The sequence below is a fragment of the Heptranchias perlo genome, chromosome 12 (genome assembly GCF_035084215.1).
Source record: "Heptranchias perlo isolate sHepPer1 chromosome 12, sHepPer1.hap1, whole genome shotgun sequence".
Classification (NCBI taxonomy): Eukaryota; Metazoa; Chordata; class Chondrichthyes; order Hexanchiformes; family Hexanchidae; genus Heptranchias; species Heptranchias perlo.
The window spans coordinates 1,603,118-1,626,171 of NC_090336.1; the positions used below are offsets into that span (position 1 = coordinate 1,603,118).

The 23,054-nt window shown below is 42.8% G+C and overlaps 1 protein-coding gene across 1 annotated transcript in view; it reads right to left on the bottom strand.

Moving 5' to 3' along the window:
- LOC137328112 (mucin-6-like) overlaps positions 1-22,847 on the bottom strand; it is a 63,771-nt gene extending 40,924 nt beyond the window's left edge. The window contains exons 1-4 of the mRNA XM_067994292.1: positions 22,668-22,847; positions 20,603-20,788; positions 10,730-10,969; positions 2,538-2,694 (exon numbers count right to left, since the gene is read on the bottom strand). Of these exons, the coding sequence (XP_067850393.1) occupies positions 2,538-2,694; positions 10,730-10,969; positions 20,603-20,788; positions 22,668-22,847 (763 nt within the window). The remainder of the gene's footprint in view (positions 1-2,537; positions 2,695-10,729; positions 10,970-20,602; positions 20,789-22,667) is intronic.
- Between the last annotated feature and the right edge of the window lie 207 nt (positions 22,848-23,054).

Consider the following 23,054-nt stretch of genomic DNA (forward strand, 5'->3'; position numbering starts at 1 on the left):
GTTTTCTGATGCATCAGTGGACGTTTAAATTGCTGAAGTGAGATCTAGAAGGGATTAACTTTTTAGGACTGAGAACAGGAAGTGCCTTAAGAGGATTGTACAAACATTATAGAGGGAGGTGACAGAGACAGTCAGTACAACCTTCACCCATGACCTACTACACAGTGCTGAAAGAGGTTTAATGACTTCATGCGGTTGGCCAAGGTGAGCGATGGCTCTATAACCCATGCATATGTTGTAAGAGTGACAGAGGCATAACTTACCTCATTACCTTTCATGCCCTTTCTGTCACTAAATGGGTGCAAGGAAACCTGCACTATTCACAAGCAACCTTCAAAATCAATAATTCATCTTGTTAACACCATAGTATTGTCTAACCTCACATTGCCTTTCATAAGGAAGTTGTGCTAACTTTGAAGGAGAGGTGTTTAAAGGGAGCCTGCACCTGCAAACCTCATAATCTTGGTATGAATATAGCACCAGTAACCTTCTTTATGCAGGCTGCTGTCTGAGATTGACCGAATTTTTTGAGGAGGTAACAAGGAGGGTCGATGTGGGTAGAGCATTTGATGTAGTCTATATGGATTTTAGCAAGGCTTTTGTCAAGGTCCCACATGGCAGACGGATCAAAAAAGTACAAGCTCATGGGATCCAAGGGAGAGTGGCTAGTTCGATCCAAAATTGGCTCAGTGGTAGGAAGCAAAGGGTAATGGTCGACAGGTGTTTTTGTGACTGGAAGGCTGTTTCCAGTGGGGTTCCGCAGGGCTCAGTACTAGGTCCCTTGCTTTTTGTGATATATATTAATGTAGGGGGCATGATTAAGAAGTTTGCAGATGATACAAAAATTGGCCGTGTGGTTGATAGTGAGGAGGAAAGCTGTAGACTGCAGGAAGCTATCAACGGACTGGTCAGGTGGGCAGAAAAGTGGCAAATGGAATGGAGAAGTGTGAGGTAATGCATTTGGGGAGGTCAAACAAGGCAAGGGAATACACAATAAATGGGGGGGATACTAAGAGGTCTAGAGGAAGTGAGGGACCTTGGACTGCATGTCCACAGATCCCTGAAGGTAGCAGGACAGGTAGATAAGGTGGTTAAGGGGGCATGTGGAATACTTTCCTTTATTAGCCGAGGCATAGAATATAAGAGCAGGGAGGTTATGCCAGAACTGAATAAAACACTAGTCAGCTTGAGTACTGCGTAAAGTTCTGGTCACTACACTACAGAAAGGATGTAATTGCACTAGGGAGGGTACAAAGGAGATTCACGAGGATTTGCCAGGACTGGAGAATTTTAGCTATGAGGGAAGATTGGATAGGCTGGGGTTGTTCTCTTTGGAACAGAGGAAGCTGAGGGGTGATTTAATGAGGTGTACAAAATTATGAGGGGCCTAGGTAGAGTGAATAGGAGGGACCTATTTCCCTTACCAGAGAGATCAATAACCAGGGGGCATAGATTTAAAGTAATCGGTGGAAGGATTAGAAGGGAGCTGAGGAAATTATTTTTTCACCTAGAGGGAGGTAGGAGTCTGGAGCTCACTGCCTGAATGGGTGGTAGAGGCAGAAACCCTCAACTCATTTAAAAACTACCTGGATATGCACTTGAAGTGCCACAACCTACAAGACTACGGACCAAGTGCTGGAAAGTTGGATTAGGCTAGGTGGCTCATTTTCAGCCAGCACAGATACGATGGGGCCGAATGGCCTCCTTCTGTGCCGCAAACTTTCTATGATTCTATGACGACTGTGAAAAAGGTCATCCAAGCCTCCATTGAAAGATCCACTGGCAAAACATTCAAGGCTGTGGTCACTTGTACAGCTGCATATAATGCTGTTCTCTTGGTGGAAATTGGATGCATGTGTTCCGCTCGCAGGTGGCATAATTCCACTGATAGCCTTCAGGGGGGAACTGCAGACTTCTGAGCCATTGATCATCAGAGAAATCTAAGTAAGACCTTCTAGGTCTGTAAATCTTCTGGAGATGCATCAACGGCTCGGAAACAAGCATCATCTGTGATGCGTCACTCTAAGTTCTTTTCCATTTCCTCTTCCTCATCCTCTTCATAACACAGGACGCAAGGGATTTTCAATAGGAAATCTATTTTATGTTAATTGAGATTTTTGTAAAAAAATAGCTGCATAAAAGTTTTAAAAAAACACTCGTATTAAGACAATTTTTTTTAGTGCAGTTAAAATAGGGGTATTATTCTTGAATTGTATATAGGTAGAATAAATATATCTATAAATTCCAGCATAATGTGTTAACAATGCAAAATGTTCTAAATTAGTTTATGACAAAAATAACTTTGTAAGGCCAACATGTGGCATATTTTCACTTTGTGTCACTGTTCACTACAATGTTAATAGCAGATTTGTTTATATCATATAAGGACATAAGAAATAGGAGCAGGAACAGGCTATATGACCCCTCGAGCCTGCTCCGCCATTCAATAAGATCATGGCTGATCTTCTACATCAACTCCACTTCCCGCCTTATCCCCACATCAGTAAGTTCTTACAACATTGATAATTAAAACTTACGACAAAAGTCAGGGGTTCTCCAGTCAATGCAGACTCCAGCATCTAAGCATGCTTTAGAAAAGGCTGCAACAGCATCACAGAGACAGTCGCAATCCCCAACTAGTTCACAACCACACGAATCTCTGATACACTTATCATAGTATGGAAGCCATTGGAGCTGGAACAAAAATATATTTTTAAAACCCCATTTGTTGCATTTTAGGAAACTTGAGTTTTCTCTACAAAACAGTATGAAAATAATGATGTTGTATTATTTCATCTCCTTTGGTGTCATCACTATAAACTGTAACAAAGTTTGTTTTAATCCAGAATCATTGCCATAAATATCTAAAAAAAAATGCCTTCCTTCACAATTTTCATTACATTTAATAATACAACTAGATACCCTAGGGCTGATCTTTCAAATGCTCGTTCCCAGCATTAAGGCTTGTTCATCATGATTGCATGTGAGTGCGATTCGGATGATTTTCGATCCATTGTAACATTTAGAAATATTGTAAACAGCAGGAATTCCAGAACAATTTCCCGGTGGAACACCCTGGTTACTTTTTTCAGGCAGGGCATTTTCCAATTATCACCATCTTCTCTTGCTAACCTAATTATCAATCCATCTAGACATTCATTTTATGAATTATAACTTTTCCTACAAATTTCACAAGAGTGTTGTCAAACACTTCTTAAAAATCTAAGTGAACTACATCTGCTGAATTAGCCATAGCCATTTCTTAGCTCCTCATAAAAAAATACAGTTGGTTTGTTAGGTATGACCTATTACTTCAAAAACCATGCTAAGTGCTCCTTATGAAAGCTATGCTCTTTAGATGGTCATATAGAATTCAATAGGAGGTTGATATGCATTCTTCCAAGTAGGGATGTTAGGATATCTGACCTGCATTGATCAGGTTCATGACTTACTCCTTTTTTGAATGTTGGAATACATTTGTTATCAGGTACTATTGCAGTATTAAAAACAGAAAATGCTAGAAACACTCAGCAGGTCAGGCAGCAGCTGTGATGAGAGAAACTAGAGTCCTAAACTTAAATAAAGCCAATTATATAGGTATGAGGGGCGAGTTGGCTCAGGTAGATTGGGAAATTAGATTAAAGGGTATAACAGTTGATAAACAATGGCAAACATTTAAAGAAATATTTCAATATTCTCAACAAATACACATTCCATTGAGAAATAAAAACTCCACAGGAAAAGTGATCAATCTGTGGCTAACTAAAGAAGTTATGGATAGTATTAGATTAAAAGAAGAGGCCTATAATGTTGCCAAGAAGAGTAGTAAGCCTGAGGATTGGGAGAGTTTTAGAAACTGAATTAGCCATATAGAACATAGAACTAAAGATTTAAATTGGGGAAAGGCCAATTTTACTAAGCTGAGAAGTGATTCAGCAAAAGTGGACTGGAAAGAGCTACTTGAAGGTAAATCAGTGTCAGAGCAGTGGGAGGCATCCAACAGGGAGATTTAAGGGGTTCCCACAAAGAAAAAGGGTGGCACTCCCAAATCTAGAGCCCCCGGATAACATGGAGCATACAGGGTAAGATAAGGCAAAAAAGAGAAACTTATGTCAGACACTGAGAGCTCAATACTGTAGAAAGCCTAGAGGAGTATAGAAAGTGCAGGGGTGAAATTAAAAAGGAAATTAAGAAAGCAAAGAGAGGGCATGAAAAAATACTGGCAAGTAAAATTAAGGAAAACCCAAAAATGTTTTATAACTACATAAAGAACAAGGGGATAGCTAAGGAAAGAGTAGGGCCTATTAGAGTCCAAAAAGGTAACCTATGTTTGGAAGCGGAAGATGTGGGTATGGTTCTTAATGAATACTTTGCATCTGTCTTCACAAAAGAGGGGGACGATGCATAGATTGTAGTCAAGGAGGAGGAGGAGTGTGAAATATTGGATGGGATAAACATAGTGAGAGAGGAAATATTAAAGGGTTTAGCATCTTTGAAAGTAGGATAAATCGCCAGGCACTGATGAAATGTATCCCAGGTTGTTAAGAGAAGCAAGGGAGGAAATAGCAGAGGCTCTGACCATCATTTTCCAATCCTCCCTGGCTACAGGTGTGGTGCCGAAGGATTGGAGGACTGCTAACGTTGTACTATTGTTTAAAAAGGGAGAAAAAGATAGACCGAGTAATTATAGGCCAGTCAGCCTAACCTCGGTGGTGGGCAAATTATTGGAATCAATTCTGAGGGACAGCATAAATCGTCATTTAGAAAGGCACGGGTTAATCAAGAACAGTCAGCATGGATTTATTAAGGGAAGGTCATGTCTGACCAACTTGACTGAATTTTTTGAGGAGGTAACAAGGAGGGTCGATGAGGGAAACACGTTTGATGTAGTGTACATGGATTTTAGCAAGGCTTTTGACAAGGTCCCACATGGCAGACTGGTCAAAAAAGTAAAAGCTCATGGGATCCAAGGGAAAGTGGCCAGTTGGATCCAAATTTGGCTCAGTGGCAGGAAGCAAAGGGTAATGGCTGACGGGTGTTTTTGCGACTGGAAGGCTGTTTCCAGTGGGGTTCCACAGGGCCTGGTACTAGGTCCCTTGCTTTCTGTGGTATATATTAATGATTTGGACTTGAAAGTGGGGGGCTTGATCAAGAAGTTTGCAGATGATACAAAAACTGGCCGTGTAGTTGATAGTGAGGAGGAAAGCTGTAGGCAATGGACTGGTCAGGTGGGCAGAAAAGTGGCAAATGGAATTCAATCCAGAGAAGTTTGAGGTAATGCATTTGGGGAGGTCAAACAAGGCAAGGGAGTACACAATAAATGGGAGGATACTGAGAGGTGTAGAGGAACAAAGGGACCTTGGAGTGCACGTCCACATATCCCTGAAGGTAGCAGGACAGGTAGATAAGGTGGTGAAAAAAGCATACGGGATACTTTCCTTTATTAGCCGAGGCATAGAATATAAGAGCAGGTAGGTTATGCTAGAACTGTATACAACATTGGTTAGGCCACAGCTTGAGTACTGCGCACAGTTCTGGTCACCACATTACAAAAAAGATGTGATTGCACTAGAAAAAGTACAGAGGAGATTTACGAGGATGTTGCCAGGGCTGGAGAATTTTAGCTATGAGAAAAAATTCGATAGGCTGTGGTTGTTTTCTTTAGAACAAAGGAAGCTGAGGGGAGATTTAATTGAGGTATATAAAATTATGACGGGGCTAGATAGAGTGGATAGGGAGGATCTATTTCCCTTAGCAGAGGGGTCAGTGACCAGGGGCATGGATTTCAAGTAATTGGTAGAAGGATTAGACGGGAGCTGAGGAGCAGAGGGTGGTAGGGGTCTGGAACTCACTGCCTGAAAGGGTGGTAGAGGCAGAAACCCTCAACTCATTAAGTACTTGGATGTGCACTTGAAGTGCCATAACCTTCAGGGCTACGGACCAAGTGCTGGAAAGTGGGATTAAGCTGGATTGCTCTTTTTCGGCTGGCACGAACACGATGGGCCGAATGGCCTCCTTCTGTGTCGTAACTTTCTATGATTCTATGAAACCAGCAAAGGACGACCAAAAAATTGATAAAAAGGGAGAAAATATAATATGAAAGTAAACTAGCAAGAAAAATAAAAACAGATTGTAAGAAAAGAAAGAGAATAGCAAAAGTAAACATTGGTCCCTTAGAGACTGAGACAGGAGAAATTACAATGGGGAATCAGGAAATGGCAGATGCGTCAAACAAATATTTTGTATCAGTCTTCATGGTGGAAGACACGAAAAGCATACCAGAAATAATGGGGAACCAAGGGGCTAATGAGAGTGAGGAACCTAAAGTAATTAATATCAGTAGAGAAAAAGTACTTGAGAAACTAACGGGACTAAAAGCTGATAAATTCCCCGGACCTGATGGGCTACATCTGAGGGTTCTAAAAAAGAGGTGGCTGCAGAGATAGTGGATGCATTGGTTATGATCTTCCAAAATTCCCTAGATTCTAGAACGGTCCCAGCAGATTGGAAGGTAGCAATGCAACCCCGCTATTCAAGAAAGGAGGGAGAGAGAAAACAGGGAACTTCAGGCCAGTTAGCCTGACATCAGTCGTCAGGGAAATGCTGGAATCTATAATTAAGGAAGTGGTAACAGGGCACTTAGAAAATCATAGTATGATTAGCCAGAGTCAACATGGTTTTATGAAAGGGAAATCATGTTTGACAAATTTATTGCAGTTTGAGGATGTAACTAGCAGGGTAAAGGGGAACCAGTGGATGTAGTATATTTGGATTTTCAAAAGGCATTTTATAAGGTGCCACATAAAAGGTTGTTACACAAGTGCTCATGGGGTTGGGGTAACATAGTAGCATGGATAGAGGATTGTTAACGGACAGAAAGCAGTGAGTAGTGATAAACGGGTCATTTTCAGGTTGGCAGGCTGCACCTAGTGGGGTGCCGCAAGGATCGGTGCTTGGACCTCAGCCATTTACAATCTATATTAATGACTTAGATGAAGGGACCGAGTGTAACGTATCCAAGTTTGCTGACGATACAAAGCTAGGTGGGAAAGTAAGCTGTGACGAGGACACAAAGAATCTGCAAAGGGATATAGATAGGTTAAGTGAGTGGGCAAGAAGGTGGAAGATGGAGTATAATGTGGGGAAATGTGAGGTTATTCACTTTAGTCGGAAGAATAGAAAAACAGAATATTTTTAAATGGTGAGAAACGAGTAAATGTTAGTGTTCAGAGAGACCAGGGTGTCCTCGTACAAGAAACAAAAAAATTAGCATGCAGGTACAGCAAGCAATTAGGAAAGCAAATGGCATGTTGGCCTTTATTGCAAGGGGGTTGGATTACAAGAGTAAGGAAGTCTTACTACAATTGTACAGGGCTTTGGTGAGACCTCACCTGGGATACTGCCTACAGTTTTCGTCTCCTTAGCTAAGGAAGATATTCTTGCCATAGAGGCAGTGCAACAAAGGTTCACTAGATTGATTCCTGGGATGAGAGGGTTGTCCTTTGAGGAGAGGTTGAGTAGAATGGGCCTATACTCTCTGGAGTTTAGAAAAATGAGAGGTGATCTCATTGAAACATGTAAGATTCTGAGGGGGCTTGACAGGGTAGATGCTGAGAGCTTGTTTCCCCAGGCTGGAGAGTCTAGAACTAAGGGGCATAGTCTCAGGATAAGGGGTCGGCCTTTTAAGACTGAGATGAGGAGGAATCTCTTTACTCAGAGGGTTGTGAATCTTTGGAATTCTCTACCCCATATGGCTGTGAGTGCTGTGTCATTGAGTATATTCAAGGCTGAGATAGATAGATTTTTGGGCTCTGGGGAATCAAGGGATATGGGGATCGGGCAGGAAAGTGGAGTTGAGGTCAAAGATCAGCCATGATCTGACTGAATAGTGGATCAGGCTTGAGGGGCCATCTGGCCTACTCCTGCTCCTATTTCTTATGTTCGTAAACAGGGGTGGGGTGAAGGAGGGAGTGGGTAGGAGGAAAGAACATAGGGAAAGGTCTGTGATAGGGTGGAGCGCAGAAATAATTAAATGACAAAAGGAATGAGGGTGCAAGGCAAAATGGGGTGGCAATGGGACAAGAAAAGAAACAAAAGATGGGTCCAGAGGAAGTGTAAGTGGTTATAGCAAAACCATTACCAGCACTTGCTGTCTGAGAAAATATGAGTTGTGGTAATGATCTGAAGTTGTTGAACTCAATGTTGAGACCAGAAGGCTGTAAAGTGCCTGATCGAAAGATGAGGTGCTGGTCCTCGAACTTCATTGGAACTGTGTAGGAGGCCGAGGACAGAGAGGTCAGAGTGGGAGCGGGGTGGAGAATTGAAGCAAGTGGAAGCTCAGGGTCATGCTTGCGGACTGAACGGAGGTGTTCAGCAAAGCGATCACCCAATCTGTGTTTAGTCTCCCCGCTGTAGAGGAGTCCGCATCATGAGCAGTGAATACAGTATACTAAGTTGGAAGAAGTACAAGTAAATCGCTTTTTCACCGGGAAGCATTGTTTGGGGACCTGGACGGTGGGAAGGGAGGAGGTGAAAGGGCAGGTGTTGCATTTCCTGTGCTTGCATGGGAAGGTACCGGGAGAATGGGAGCGGGTGATGCTGTACTGTTGGACATCTGAAAAATATCAGCCAAAGTCTCATTATGAACCTTTTAAGAAAATAATTTCAATTTTTTTTTATCGACCATCAAGCCATTTCAGTGCTTTTTTATAAACATTAGCTCTCTCCTTTAATTCCTTGAAGATCCCATAGGTATTCCATTTGGCTCAGAAACCTTGTGGTCAATTAAAGGTGCCTGCACGATATTCCTGCTAATGTTATTTTAAGGGAGGTATTGACTGTCTTCTTCATTCTTGGCTGCCCACTTGGCTATGGTCCAAACCAGAGCTATTATCACATTGCCCACTGATATGGGAACAATCATTGAGTTGACAGAGGACCCACCTGGGACTACTATTGTGTTGTCTGTCTAAACACATGTTGATTTGCCCTAAATACTCTGAAAGTGGTGTGGAGCCAATCATATTGTTTGAAGTGTTAGCTTCTTTATGGGCTAGATAATGGCACGGAGGCATCTTGGGTGCTACATGCTCCTGCAGCACATTGTGCTGATCCTCTGCTATAATGCGAGGTCAGCTCATTTAAATACATTTTCAGCATATGATACAGAGTGTCAGGGTGAGAAATATCTGGCATCAGAAGGTTTTGAAAGCCTGGTGAACACCGTTAAAGGGGAACTGGCTCCAAATGTGAAAAAAATGGCAGAAGCAAGGCGCAAAGGCAGAACAGCACCATTCCTGCTTTGGAGGTGCTTCTGCAGGAGGAACTACAGGGAAGAATGCTTCTTTTTGAAGCACAGGGGCAGCCTCCGGTCAAAAGTGCTGCCAGTGCAGCCTGGAAAGAGACTGCCGAGCGAGTTAATTCTGTCACCTGTGGCCTGAATTTGGGAGTAGATGAGAAAGAAATTTGCTGGGCTATACAGGGTTGGTAAGGTAAGTGTGCTCACCATCATATAATTGTTTTACAAGATAACTTACTAGCACTTCACAGTAAGTCTGGTGGTGCATCACAGAGGGAGAGTGTACAGTGCTGTTCTCACTATTTCATTCTGTTATTTTTATTTCTTCTTTGGCAAGGCTGTACTGATTACCCTGTTACCCTCTCTTGTTACCTTGAGCTGGTGGTAATGGACCATCTCCTTGAAATGATTGATTTCAAATGAGAGACTTGCTACGCCACTACAGGGGGCATTAAAAGTCAAACATGTGGTGTGGAACTAGAGTTGTATGTAGGCCATACTGGGTAAGAGCTGCAGGTTCTTTTACCTGCAGGAAATTAGTGAATGAATTAGGCGTTTACAAGAATCCAGCAACTCTCATGTCATTTTTTTTTCTGTAGTACCAGCTCACAAATTACCAGCTTTATTAAATTAAATTTCACAAATTGTCACGGTGGGGTTTGAATTCACCACCTCTAGTTTGCTCATCTAGTACCATAAATACAGGTTGCCCAAAAATGATTTTAAAAACGCTCTCTTGTATTTAGCATTGATGGATGGAAAGCCATGCAGATCACAACTCGGGTGCACCGATCTCTGCACATGAATTTCTTGGTGGGTGGGGGGGGTTATCATAGAATCATAGAAAGGTTACAGCACGGAAGGAGGCCATTCGGCCCATTAAGTCCTGGCCGGCTCTATGCAAGAGCAATCCAGCTAGTCCTTCTGTTGTGAAAAGTTCTGTTCTGGGAGAAATAAATCATAAAATTTACCCCCATTAGAATTTTTAGGGTGAGAAAGCCATTTGACCCAAATAACCTGTTCCTTTTTAATAGATGAACCCACCTACCTGCCTTCTAAATACATCCCTCAATTTCACCAGAAATGCAGCTCGTTGCTTCGGAACCCATTTATGTTGTTCACTTCAATGGACTTTCCTGATATCTTCTTACACAACCTAATTATCTTTTGAATAACAACATCTGACTGACTTCTCTTTTTTCACTCCTAACTTTTCCTGGGTTCATTTACTGCTATAGAATTTAACAAAACAGAAGAAATGTAAACCCAATACATTCTTAAATGAAAAATTTTGAAATATATTTTCTTTGTTGAATTCTCCAAACCAGGCAGTTTCATTTTGATTTTGAATTTCTGGTTGATTTTAATGTTTATCCTTGACACTTATTTAACCTTATAATACTGAGATTTCTGACTGTTGAACATACTCACCAATTTGTGGCATGGTTGAAACACATCACTGTGAATTATCTTACATCGTTTTTCTGCCCAGGACTTACGATATGGATTTTTGGCACATGGATATACAACTTCAGTCACATCATCACACATGGGATCTTCTTTCCAAGAATTTACAAAGCTCATTAAAGTGAAAGCTGCGTAGTGGCTCCGAGTTAATAATTCATCTTTTATATTACCATTGGCATTGCCGCAAAGTCCACAAACTGAAAGCTGACAACATGTAAGAATGTTATTCACTTTTAATGCTAACAAATTATTGTGCATACATGCCTTTTGAATTCAAATATATTAATTAGCATTGTAATGTAACTCCCATTACCTGCCATTAACAGAAGGGATACCGCTGATAGATAATGGCAGATAATTGACTCTTCCCAAGTATTGATTTTATATATATTGAATAGCAATAGCCCAGGGTTATCAAAGAAGAAAAATACAATAAAAATAATCTAAATTGAATTTATTCTTTTTCTGGGCTGAGAGATTGAATTTATTGAATAAGGGGATTTGTGATAGGGAGTCTGTGTAATTGGACAGCAGGGTTCTGGCAGATAATTGGAATGCTAATAATGCAAATTCCACTGATGATTGAGTGAGCAAAAAAAGATTAGCCACCTTTTGGGTCTTCTTCACTTTGGGTGTAATGACATTCTCCATACACGGTCAGAATGAAACAATTGCCATGGAGACAAATAAACTAAACGGTCATTCTCTCTATAAATTTGAAAAAGCAAATGTCCCATCTTTGAGACATTGCATTTCGTGCTGATTTTCCTCCGGGACAGGTTAGCTGCTAGAAGAGAGTCAGGACAGGACTTCTGCCCATCCCACTGACTAACATTTTCCTAGGTTGAGGCTCATTAGTTATGCAGGACAGGCTCCCGTGGGATCTCTGTCAAACAGACGCAGCCTGCCACTGTTACCAAGGGAAATGAGACAATGTTCCAGCAGGTCACCCACTGATGTCCAACCTACCTGATGCAGACATATGTGTCCATGATATCAATGGATGGAGTGACCACTAAATAGCCCTTATGAAGACAAAGTCTCATCTTCACAGAGAGGACACCTTCCATCGTGTAGTGTGTCGCTACCACCATGCTAAGTGGACAGACTAAGGACAGGTCGAGCAGTCTAAAAGTAGCCATCTATGAGGCACTGCGAGCTATCAGCAGCAGCAGAATTGTATACCACCACCATCTGTAACCTCGTGGCCAGCAAATCACTCACCTCTTGATCACCATCAAGCCAGGAGGCCAACCTTGGTTCAATAGGGCGTGTAGAAGGCTATGCCAGGAGCAGCACCAGGCATAACTTAGAATGAGCCGAAAACTTAGTGAAGCTATTTGTATGCTAAACACACACGGCAATAGGCTATAGATTATAAGTGAGATCATAGAACTTGGGGCCCACCATTTTATTAAACTAAATCTGATTCCAAATTTTAAAAAGGGTGGTAATACTGATAGTTTTTTCACAGCATTTGAATTGTTAGACGGTCACCTCAAGTGGGAGAAAAATCAATGGCCCAGCCAACTCATCACTTCATTAAGCAGAAAGATGCTCATGGCATTTTCTTGGTCAATCTGACCGATAGTATGGACTATGACATTGTAAAGTGCGCTACTCCTGGTGTTTATGATTTAATGCCTGAAGTTTACAGATAGAAATTTAAGAAACTAAAGAAAAATTAGTTCAGTACTTATAGAGATATGGTTATTGAGCTTGAAGACATGGCAAATGAGGCTAGTACACAAAGGTGTAACAGACTATTTTGCCAGTTAAAGTTAAGGGAAACATTTCTGCAAATAGTATCTGAACAGCTTGGTTACTTGACCGAGGATGTAAAAAGCAAGCAGACCACCACTATAGGTCCTTGTGGGCATGAGGCTCCAGGTGGGTAACCAGATCCCTCCTGACCACTAGTCAGAGGCGGGGGGACACCTAGCCAGGCATGTACTTGCTGTCACAAGAGCTCTGGGGTGCTTTGCAAAATATAAGGCTGAGGGTGAAATCCAGAGCCTTAGATGCACCAACTGTAACAGACTCAAGCATGACATAGGTGATTGCTGGTCCAGGTGGGGGATCAGGTACTTCCCAGAAAGATCCAACCTTGTCATAATGCTTAAATCTGTGCAGTGTGTTACAATACTGGAAGCTGGGAAACTGGCAAAATACCTGCACCCGATCACAATAAACAGAAGGTTCACTGAGGTGTGGCGAGATAAAGGGAGTAAATTCACCATGGAGCAGCCCACCTCGTTTGGAACAACCAGTATGTGGAGGGCAAGATAGCCCATATGTAAGAACTAGCAGATAATTTAATGTTCTGCTGGCCAAAGTTCCACTGGATTGTTGCTCACGGTCAGGGAACAGAAGTATGAGTGTCTGCAGTGACACAGTGTAAGGTTTTGCTAGGAAATGATTTATAGATGAGGAGGTTACAACCAATCAAGTAGGATAGGAGCAAATTTTAACATTAATCAAGGGCCAAGCCAAGGCCATGAGCACCTTGCCTATGAGAGTTACCACACGCTCAAACTGCCTGTCTAATATCAAGACCTAGATAAGACAGAACTTTCTCAAGTTGAGTGGTGGCAAGACTGAGGCCATATTCTTCAGCTCCCCACAATATCTCCATTCTTCTGACCTCAGTCCTATCAAACTTCCAGCCTGCTATCTCAAGCTGAGTATGTAATCTTGGTGCCCTGCTTTAACCCACACTCAGCTTTCTTCCCCACACTCCGTTACCAAAACCACTTTCATGTATCACTGTAATATTGCCTATCACCACTAGTCCAGCAGGACAGCTGGGCCCCATCGCATGCACATCCTGTGCCATGTGGGAACTCTAGAACACTTCGTGTGTCCTGGAAAACCACATGTACAGGAAGTGCCGCCAACTGCTCGAGCTCAAGCTCAGATTTTCTGAGGAAGAGGGGCGGCTGGCGTCACTACAATGCATACGAGAAGCTGAGAGTTTTGTGGATAGCACATTTCAGGAGGTGGTCACCCCACAGCTACAGAGAGTTCAGGCAGAGCGGGAGTGGGTGACCACCAGACAGACTAGGAGGAACGGGCAGGCAGTGCAGGAGTCCCCTGGGAATGTGACACTCACAAACCGGTATTCAGCATTGGATACCAATAAGGGTGATGACACCTCGGGGGAGTGCATTCAGGAGCAAATCCACGGCATCGTGGGAGACTCAGCTACACAGCGGGGCAAAAGAAATGCAGTTGTTATAGGGGATTCGATAGGGGATAGACAGGTGTTTCTGCAACCGCTGATGTGAAACCCGCATGGTGTGTTGCCTCCATGATGCCAAGGTAAAGGACATCACTGAGAGGGTACAGAACATTTGAGGGGGGGGGGGGGGAAGGGGAACAGGCAGAAGTCGTGGTCCATGTGGGAGCCAATGATGTGGAAAGGAAAAGGGTCGAGGCCCTGCAGTCAGACTTTCAGGAGCGAGGGAGGAAGTTTAAAAGCATGACCTCAAGGGTAGTAATCTCTGGATTACTCCCAGTGCCACATGTTAGTGAGTATAGGAATAGTAGGATAAGACAGATTAATGTGTGGCTGGAGCAATGGTGCAGGAGGGAGGGATTCAGGTTCCTGAGACATTGGGACCAGTTCTGGGGCAGGAGGGATCAGTTCAAGATGACGGGTTGCACCTCAACAGAGCTGGGACCAATGTCCTCACGGGAGGGTAACTAGTGCTTTGGGGGAGGGTTTAAACTAATTTGGCAGGGGGATGGACACCAGGATGAAACAGTAGAGAGGAGAGACAAGGTGCTCAGAGGACCGGGAGGGACAAGTAGCATTAGAGTAAAGAATAGTTCAGAAATAGGAGGGATCAGACAGGGGGTAAATGTGAGGCAGTTAAACTGAGATTAGAGTGCATGTGCATAACTGAATGTAGCGTGCTAAATAAGGTTGGTGAGCTGAAGGCTCATGGACTATGATATAGTGGCAATAACAGAGACCTGCAATTATAGCATTGCAAAGAGATGATGTAGTTGAGCGGTCAAAGACAGAATCTATTTGGTTAGAATTAAAGAACAATACATGAACTATTACGCTACTGGGCGTATACTAGAGGCCACCAAATAGTGGGCAGGAGATAGAGGAGAACATTTGCAGGCAAATTACAGAAAGGTGCAAGAACTATGGAGTACTGATAATGGGGGACTTCAATTATCCAAACATAGATTGGGACAGTAACAATGTAAAGGGCAAAGAGGGGGAGGAATTCCTGAAATCCCTCTCTAAGGCTGTCACATCTTTCCTAAAGTGTAGTGCCCACAACTGGACACAATACTCCAGTTATGGCTGAACGAATGTTTTATAAAGGTTCATCATAAACACCTTCCTTTTGTACTCTATGCCTCTATTTATAAAGCCCAGGATCCTGTATGCTTTCTTAACTGCTTTCTCAACTGGCCCGACCATCTTCACCTTCCAGTGTGATTTAAACATGTTGGGTGAGTGGGCAAGAACATGGCAGATGCAGTATAATGTGGATAAATGTGAGGTTATCCACTTTGGTTGTAAAAACAGAAAGACAGATTATTATCTGAATGATGATAGATTGGGAAAAGGGGAGGTGCAACGAGACCTGGGTGTCCTTGTACACCAGTCGCTGAAAGCGAGCATTCAGGTGCAGCAAGCAGTTAGGAAGGCGAATGGTATGTTGGCGTTCATTGCAAGAGGATTTGAGTACAGGAACAGGGATGTCTTACTGCAGTTGTACAGGGCCTTGGTGAGACCACATCTGGAGTATTGTGTGCAGTTTTGGTCTCCTTATCTGAGGAAGGATGTCCTTGCCATGGAAGGAGTGCAACAAAGGTTTACCAGACTGATTCCTGGGATGGTAGGACTGACGTATGAGGAGAGATTGGGTCGACTAGACCTATATTCACTAGCGTTTAGAAGAATGAGAGGTGATTTCATCGAAACATATAAAATTCTAACAGGTCTAGACAGACTAGATGCAGGGAGGATGTTCCTGATGGCTGGGGAGTCCAGAACCAGGGGTCACAGTCTCAGGATACGGGGTATGCCATTTAGAACCGAGATGAGGAGAAATTTCTTCACTCAGAGGGTGGTGAACCTGTGGAATTCTCTACCACAGAAGGCAGTGGAGGCCAAGTCATTAGATGTATTCAAGAAGGAGATAGATATATTACTTAATTCTAAAGGGATCAAGGGATATGGGGAAAAAGCGGGAACAGGGTACTGAGTTAGACGATCAGCCATGATAATTTTGAATGGCGGAGCAGGCCCGAAGGGCTGAATGGCCTACTCTCGCTCCTATTTTCTATGTTTCTATGTTTCAACGATTTGTGCACATAACCCCCACCGATCTCTCTGTTCCTGCACGCCTTTTAAAATTGTACCTTTTAGTTTCTATTGCCTCTCCTCGTTCTTCCTACCAAAATGTATTACTTCACACTTTTCTGCATTGAATTTCATCTGCCACATATCCGCCTGTTCCATCAGCCTGTCTACGTCCCCTTGAAGTCCATCACTATCCTCCACACTGTTCATTAGCCTTCCAAGTTTTGTGTCATCTGCAAATTTTGAAATTGTGCCCTGTACACCCAAGTCGAAGTTATTAATATATATCAAAAAAAGCAATGGTCTTAGTACCAACCCCAGAAGAATACCACTGTATACCTCTCTCCAGTCCAAAAAACAACCATTCACCACTACTCTCTGTTTCCTATCACTTAGCCAATTTCGTATCCATGCTGCCATTGCCCCCTTTATTCCATAGGCTTCAACTTTGATGACAAGCCTATTATGCGGCACTTTATCAAACATCTTTTGGAACTCCATATACACCACATCAACTGCATTGCCCTCATCGACCCTCTCTGTTACCTCATCAAAAAACTGTCAAGTTTTTTAAACACGATTTGTCTTTAACAAATCCGTGCCTGCTTTCCTTAATTAGTCCACACTTGTCTAAGTGACTGTTAATTTTCTCCCAGATTATCGTTTCTAAAAGTTTCCCCACTACCAAGATTAAACTGACTGGCCTGTAGTTGCTGGGTTTATCCTTACACCCTTTTCTGAACAAGGGTGTAACATCTGCAATTCTCCAGTCCTCTGGCACCACCCCTATATCTATGGATGATTGGAAGATTATGACCAGTACCTCCGCAATTTCCACCCTTACTTCCCTCAGCAACCTAGGATGCATTCCATCCGGACCAGGTGACTTATCTACTTTAAGTACAACTAGCCTTTCTAGTACCTCCTCCATCAATTTTTAGCCCACCCAGTATCTCAACTACCTCTCACTTACTGTGACTTTGGCAGCATCTTCTTCCTTGGTAAAGACAGATGCAAAATACTCATTTAGTACCTCAGCCATCCCCTCTGCCTCCATGAGTAGATCTCCTTTATGGTCCCGAATCGGCCCCACCCCTCCTCTTACTACCCGTTTACATGCCTATAGAAGACTTTTGGATTCCCTTTTATGTTGGCTGCCAGTCTATTCTCATAATCTCTCTTTGCCCGTCCTTTCCATTTTCGCATCCCCTCTGACCTTTCTATATTCAGCCTGGCTCTCACTTGTATTATCAACCTGACATCTGCTTCATCTTACTCTCTATCTCTTTTGTCATCCAGGGAGCTCTGGTTTTAGTTGTCATATCTTTCTTCTTCATGGGAATGTATCTAGACTGTACCCGAACCATCTCCTCTTTAAAGGCCGCCCATTGTTCAATTACAGTTTTGCCTGCAATCTTTGATTCCAATTTACCCAGGCCAGATCCGTTCACATCCCACTGAAATTGGCCCTCCTCCAATTGAGTATTTTAACTTTAGAGTGGTCCTTGTCCTTTTCCATAGCTAATCTAAAACTTATGATACTATGATCGCTGTTCCCTAAATGTTCCCCCAGCTGGGGGAAGCTAGGGTTGTTCTCCTTAGAACAGAGAAGGTTAAGAGGAGATGTGATAGAGGTGTTCAAGATCATGAATGGTTTTCATAGAGAAAATAGGGAGAAACTGTTTACAGAGGCAGAAGGGTCAGTAGCCAGAGGACACCGATTTAAGGTGATCAGCAAAAGAGCCAGAGGCAACACGAGGAGACATTTTTTATGCACTGCCTGAAAGGATGGTGGGAGCAGATTCAGTAGTAACTTTCAAATGGGAATTAGATAAATACTTGAAGGGAAAAAATTTACAGGGCTATAGGGAAAGGGCAGGGGAATGGGACTAGATGGATCTCATGGCCTCCTCCTGTGCTGCACCTACTATGGTACTATGATGATACTATGAGTATATTTTCCCTTCTGCTGCTGAAACCCTAGCCCATTTCTTCATCAGCTCAAGGTTTGACTTCTCCAATGCCCTCCTAATGTTCACCTCTATATCAACCCTCCAAAAGCTTCTACTCATCCAAAATACTGAAGACTTCATCCTTACTAAGCTCCCCCATTATATCCTTTCCTCCTTATGTAAAGTGCTTTAAGATGTCTTCCACATGGGAGAAATGCTATATAAATGCAAATTGTTGTTGTTGATGGGGAACATAGTGTTCCATGATAACAATATCTCTGGGCATACTATGCACTTGTGATTAATTAAAAATAAGGTTAGATTAAGGTGTATGGTCACAAAATTAAATTGTGTTCAATCTTTAAATCAACTCCATCGCACTGAATTAAATTGGAAAAGACAAAGATTTATCATCATAAAGTAATGAAGATCAGGCATATTGTTTACAATTACAGTCTGCTGCGTAACAAGCGCTGCAGTTATAAGTAGTTCATTGCCCAGTAACATAACCACTATGCTAATGGGTACGGTAGCATAGTGGTTATGTTACTGGGCTAGTAATCCAGAGATCTGGACTAAAATCCAGAGTCATGAGTTCAAATCCTGCCATGGCAGCTGGTGAATTTAAATTCAATTAATTAAATAAAAATCTGGAATTAAAAATACTAGTATCAGTAATGATGGCCATGAAACTACCGGATTGTCGTAAAAACCCATCTGGTTCACGAATGTCCTTTAGGAAAGGAAGCCTGCCGCCCTTACCCGGTCTGGCCAAGAAGTGACTCCAGACCCACAGCAATGTGGTTGATTCTTAATTGCCCTCTGAAATGGCCTAGCAAGCCACTCAGTTGTAAAAAATCTTGCTCAAGAAGGCAGCTCACCACCACCTTCTCAAGGGCAATTAGGGATGGGCAATAAATGCCGGCCTTGCCAGCGACGCCCACATCCCGTGAATGAATAAAAAAAATTTTAAAAAATTGTATGTAAAGCACTTTGACATTTTCCGAGAGACAATGATAAGGTGATATATAACTAGAAGTTCTTTCTTCTAAAGTTTTTTTCTAAACACAAATCTTTCTAAGATTCTGCTGAAGGTGCACAGGAAACTCCACAGACAGAAATTAGCAATGGTACTGTATTTAAAGCCTCTTGATCAGCGGTGTCAAACATACAGCCAGCAGAACAGTTCCATCCAGCCCATAGTATGCTATGCCTAGTCTCCCTTGCACTGCTTCTTACAGCCTGGGAGATCTGCGCTTTTAAATTATCGCCGCAGTCATGCTCCATGACATCAGCGCCCCCTCCCACCGGCACAGAGATCCACCCCCCTTTCCCCTCTCCCCAATAAGGGGCAGGAGATTGCCTCGAGGGGGGTGGGGGGAGGAGTCTGGAGATTGGGACTTGGGGGCGGAGGTTGGTGAGATTGGGTGACAGGGTTCTAGGGAGTGGGGCTCAGGGGGGAGAAAGGGACTCGGGGGAGAGAGGGGGATGAGGGAATGGGGGTCGGGGAGGAAAAAAAAGGAGGACAGGATAATGGAGTGGGTTTTCTAGGCGTTGTGCCCAGCATTGTGCCACTGCGAGAGGAGCAGGCAGTAAAGGGGTGAGTGAAATCGGGGGTCTTTACTGTGGGTCAATAGTGAAAAATTGCTTCCACTATTGTGTGAATGGGGAACAAAGGAACGGAGCCCGAGGATTCTCACTGCGCTCAAGGAATTGCACGCTATGTTTTTACATCGCAAGCTCCAACTGCCACCGTTCACATTAGGCTGGGAGAGGAGGGGAGCAGCGCGTGGAACTGCCGCAAGCTGCAGCCCCACTACCTCGGCTCCTCTCTCAGGGTAACAAACCCCACAGACAACCCCGGGCTTGAAGCTCCCATCTTATCTGTCGGCTTCTCGCTCGGGATCTCGCAGAATTTGTGGCTGAGGCCCGAGGCTCATTTCAAATTGGGCTTCAGGCCTCATTTTAATAATAGAGGCGAGCTGCCCGGCATCTGTTGCGCCTCCAGAGGCAGCTCGCCCAATGTTGGGGATGAAATTTGGGCCTGCTGCATCGCTGGGCAGTGGGCAGAAGCAAATGCATGAGGGCCGAGCATGGGCCGGCAGCAACCCACATTAGTGCTTTGGTGCTGGGGGAGGCACGTTTTCACTACAATTTCTTCAGCAGCCTTTTGTGGTCCCTTTAAGAGCCGTTGTTTAGGCTGCTGCAGAATTGTAAAAACTAGTCCGAGCTTGCACCTAGTTTTTCATTCATTTTGCAGAAGGGTCATTAATTAAATGAATCTAATGCTGATTTCAGGCAGCCGCCATGAACGTCTAAAAGCAGTGAGGACCAATATGGCAGGATCTTGCACCCTGGAATTAGTATCCACTGAACCCGTTTTACATCCACCCCAGTGTGTCCAAGTAACTTTTGCTGAATGTGGCCCACGCCAAGTGCCAGGATATAAAATCAGGCCCACCATATAAATTGAGTTTGACACCACTGATCTAGATATACCCGCTCATGCCTACAAAAATACATGTATTCTTATAAGGACTGTTATTTAATTACCTTTGACGGTCCAGCAATCTGGATGTAAGTATTCATCTTTAAATTCCAGGTAACTATTAGCTGAAAACTTTCAGTGTTTACAAAATAAAATATTAGATACATCTGATTGTGAACCACAGTGAATTTCCCTGCAGCATTTTCAGGTATAACCTTGTAAGTGCCATCTGTCATTTTGATTAGAAAGTCCTAGAAGAAAAATACAAATTAATAATATGTATTTGTATGATCACAGATAACAATATACAGAAATTACTTCTATTTGTTTTAATAAAACCACAATTCCACCATAGGCATAACAATTTAATTATAATTAACAAATACTGTTGGTGAAGAAGAAATTGATGAAGAAAAAACTCTGATTATTGGTAATAATTCATGGATAAATTCAGCGATCCTGCACTCCCAATCAAGCCTTGCTCGATGAGATTGCAGTTGAAAAATAAGGCTAGAGCAGTTTTCCAATCTGCACTACTGTAGAGTGAGGCTCTCCACTAGTAAGCAAAGGATCACTGAATGAATCCTTTAATGTTTTGGTACACTTCTAAAAGTAGAAAGGGGGTAAAATTTTGGTTTTACTTTATAGAATTATAGAATCTTACAGCACAGAAGGAGGCCATTCGGCCATTGTGCCTGTGCCGGCTCTTTGAAAGAGCTGTACAATTGAGTTCCACACCCCAGCTTTTTCCCCATAACCCTGCAAATTAGTCCTCTTCAAGTACATGTCCAATTGCTTTTTGAAAGTTCAATGGAATCTGCTTCCACCATCCTTTCAGGTCGTGCTTTCCAGTTCTTAACAACCTTCAGTGTGAAAACATTTCTCCTCATTTCCTCTCTAGTTCTTTTGCCAATTATATTAAATCTGTGACCTCTGGTTACCGACCCACTGGCCAGAGGAAACAGTTTCTCCCTACTTGCTCCAACAAAACCGCTCATAATTTTTAATACCTTTATTAGGTCTCCCCTTAACCTTCTCTGCTCCAAGGAGAACAATCCCAGCTTCTCCAATCTCTCCACATAGCTGGAGTCCCTCATCCCTAGTATTATCCTGGTAAACCTCCTCTGTACCCTCTCCAGGGCCTTGACATCCTTCCCAAAGTGTGGTGCCCAGAATTGTACACAATACTCCAGTAATTTGTAAAGGTTTAGCATGACTTCTATGTTTTTGTATTCAATGCCCCTATTTACAAAGTATCCCATACACTTTCTTAACCGCCTTATCAACTTGCCCTGCCACCTTCAAAGATTTGTGAATATGCACCCCAAGTCCCTCTTTCTTGCAAACCCCTCAAGCTCGTACCATTTAGATTATATTGCCTCTCCATGTTGTTCCTCCCAAAGTGCATCACTTCACACATATCCTCATTAAATTGCATCTGTCATGTGTCTGCCCATTTCACCAGTCTGTCTATGTCCTCCTGAAGTCTGCTACTATCCTCCTCACTACGTACCAAGTTTTGTATCATCAGCAAACTTCGAAATTGTAATCCCCATACTGAATATTATGGGACCATAATGTATTTGTAGATTCCCAAAGTGCCTGCTGTTTGTATATTTTGTTGATACAAATGGGTATAAACACTAGCAACTGCAACAAGGACATACATAAAGAAAGAAAGGACATAAGGACATACATCTAAGGACACATCACAAAATTGACTCTATTTGCTGATGCTGAGACCGCAGAGACTTCCAAAAATTGTACTCTGTATCAATGGGAAAGTTGCTGATTTCCTAGTGCTGATTGGATCAACTAAAGTTCAACAAGTGATGGGCTAACTCTGTATTGAAACTTCTACATGCATGAGACAAGAGATCCAAGTAGTGATACTGAGAGAAAGTTACATAGGGAGGTGAAGCAGTGTATGAAGGTTTGGCAGAATTCTGATCAGATTTAAGATTTATTCAATCTTGTAAATATAGAATTCTGACTTGAGTTGTATTGTGGTGCTGTTCTGCTCTTAATTTTTTCAGTGGATTGACAGCCTGGTAATATTTCTCTCATGTAATAGGCCGTGGAAGCTGGCTTGCAGTAAACTATCTTCATTAAGTGTACAGTTTGCATTGCCTTGGGCTCTACTTCGTCCAGTGGTAAGAGATAGGTTTTCTTTCTAATACGCCAAATAATAGAACAATATTTCATCATTGGATAGACTTGGGCTTTATGGAACTCTGAAATTGCTACTTGTGACAAGGAGCACCAAGCTTGCTTGAAGATTTCTCTTCTTCCACTAGCTTTTTCAGCCATCTTTACCATTTCCTACCCCAAGCATACACCAGATACAATAACCAAACCAAAATGCTCACTATTTCTGACTGAAAGGAGAGGATATGGGGTCAGATACTCAGCTCAGAGTTGAGTAAGACACGAAGGATGGAAACGGTCTGATTCAGCCTGAGATAGTGGCTGGGGAGGGAAATGGAATTGGCGGTGAGGGTACAGAGTTTGTGGCAA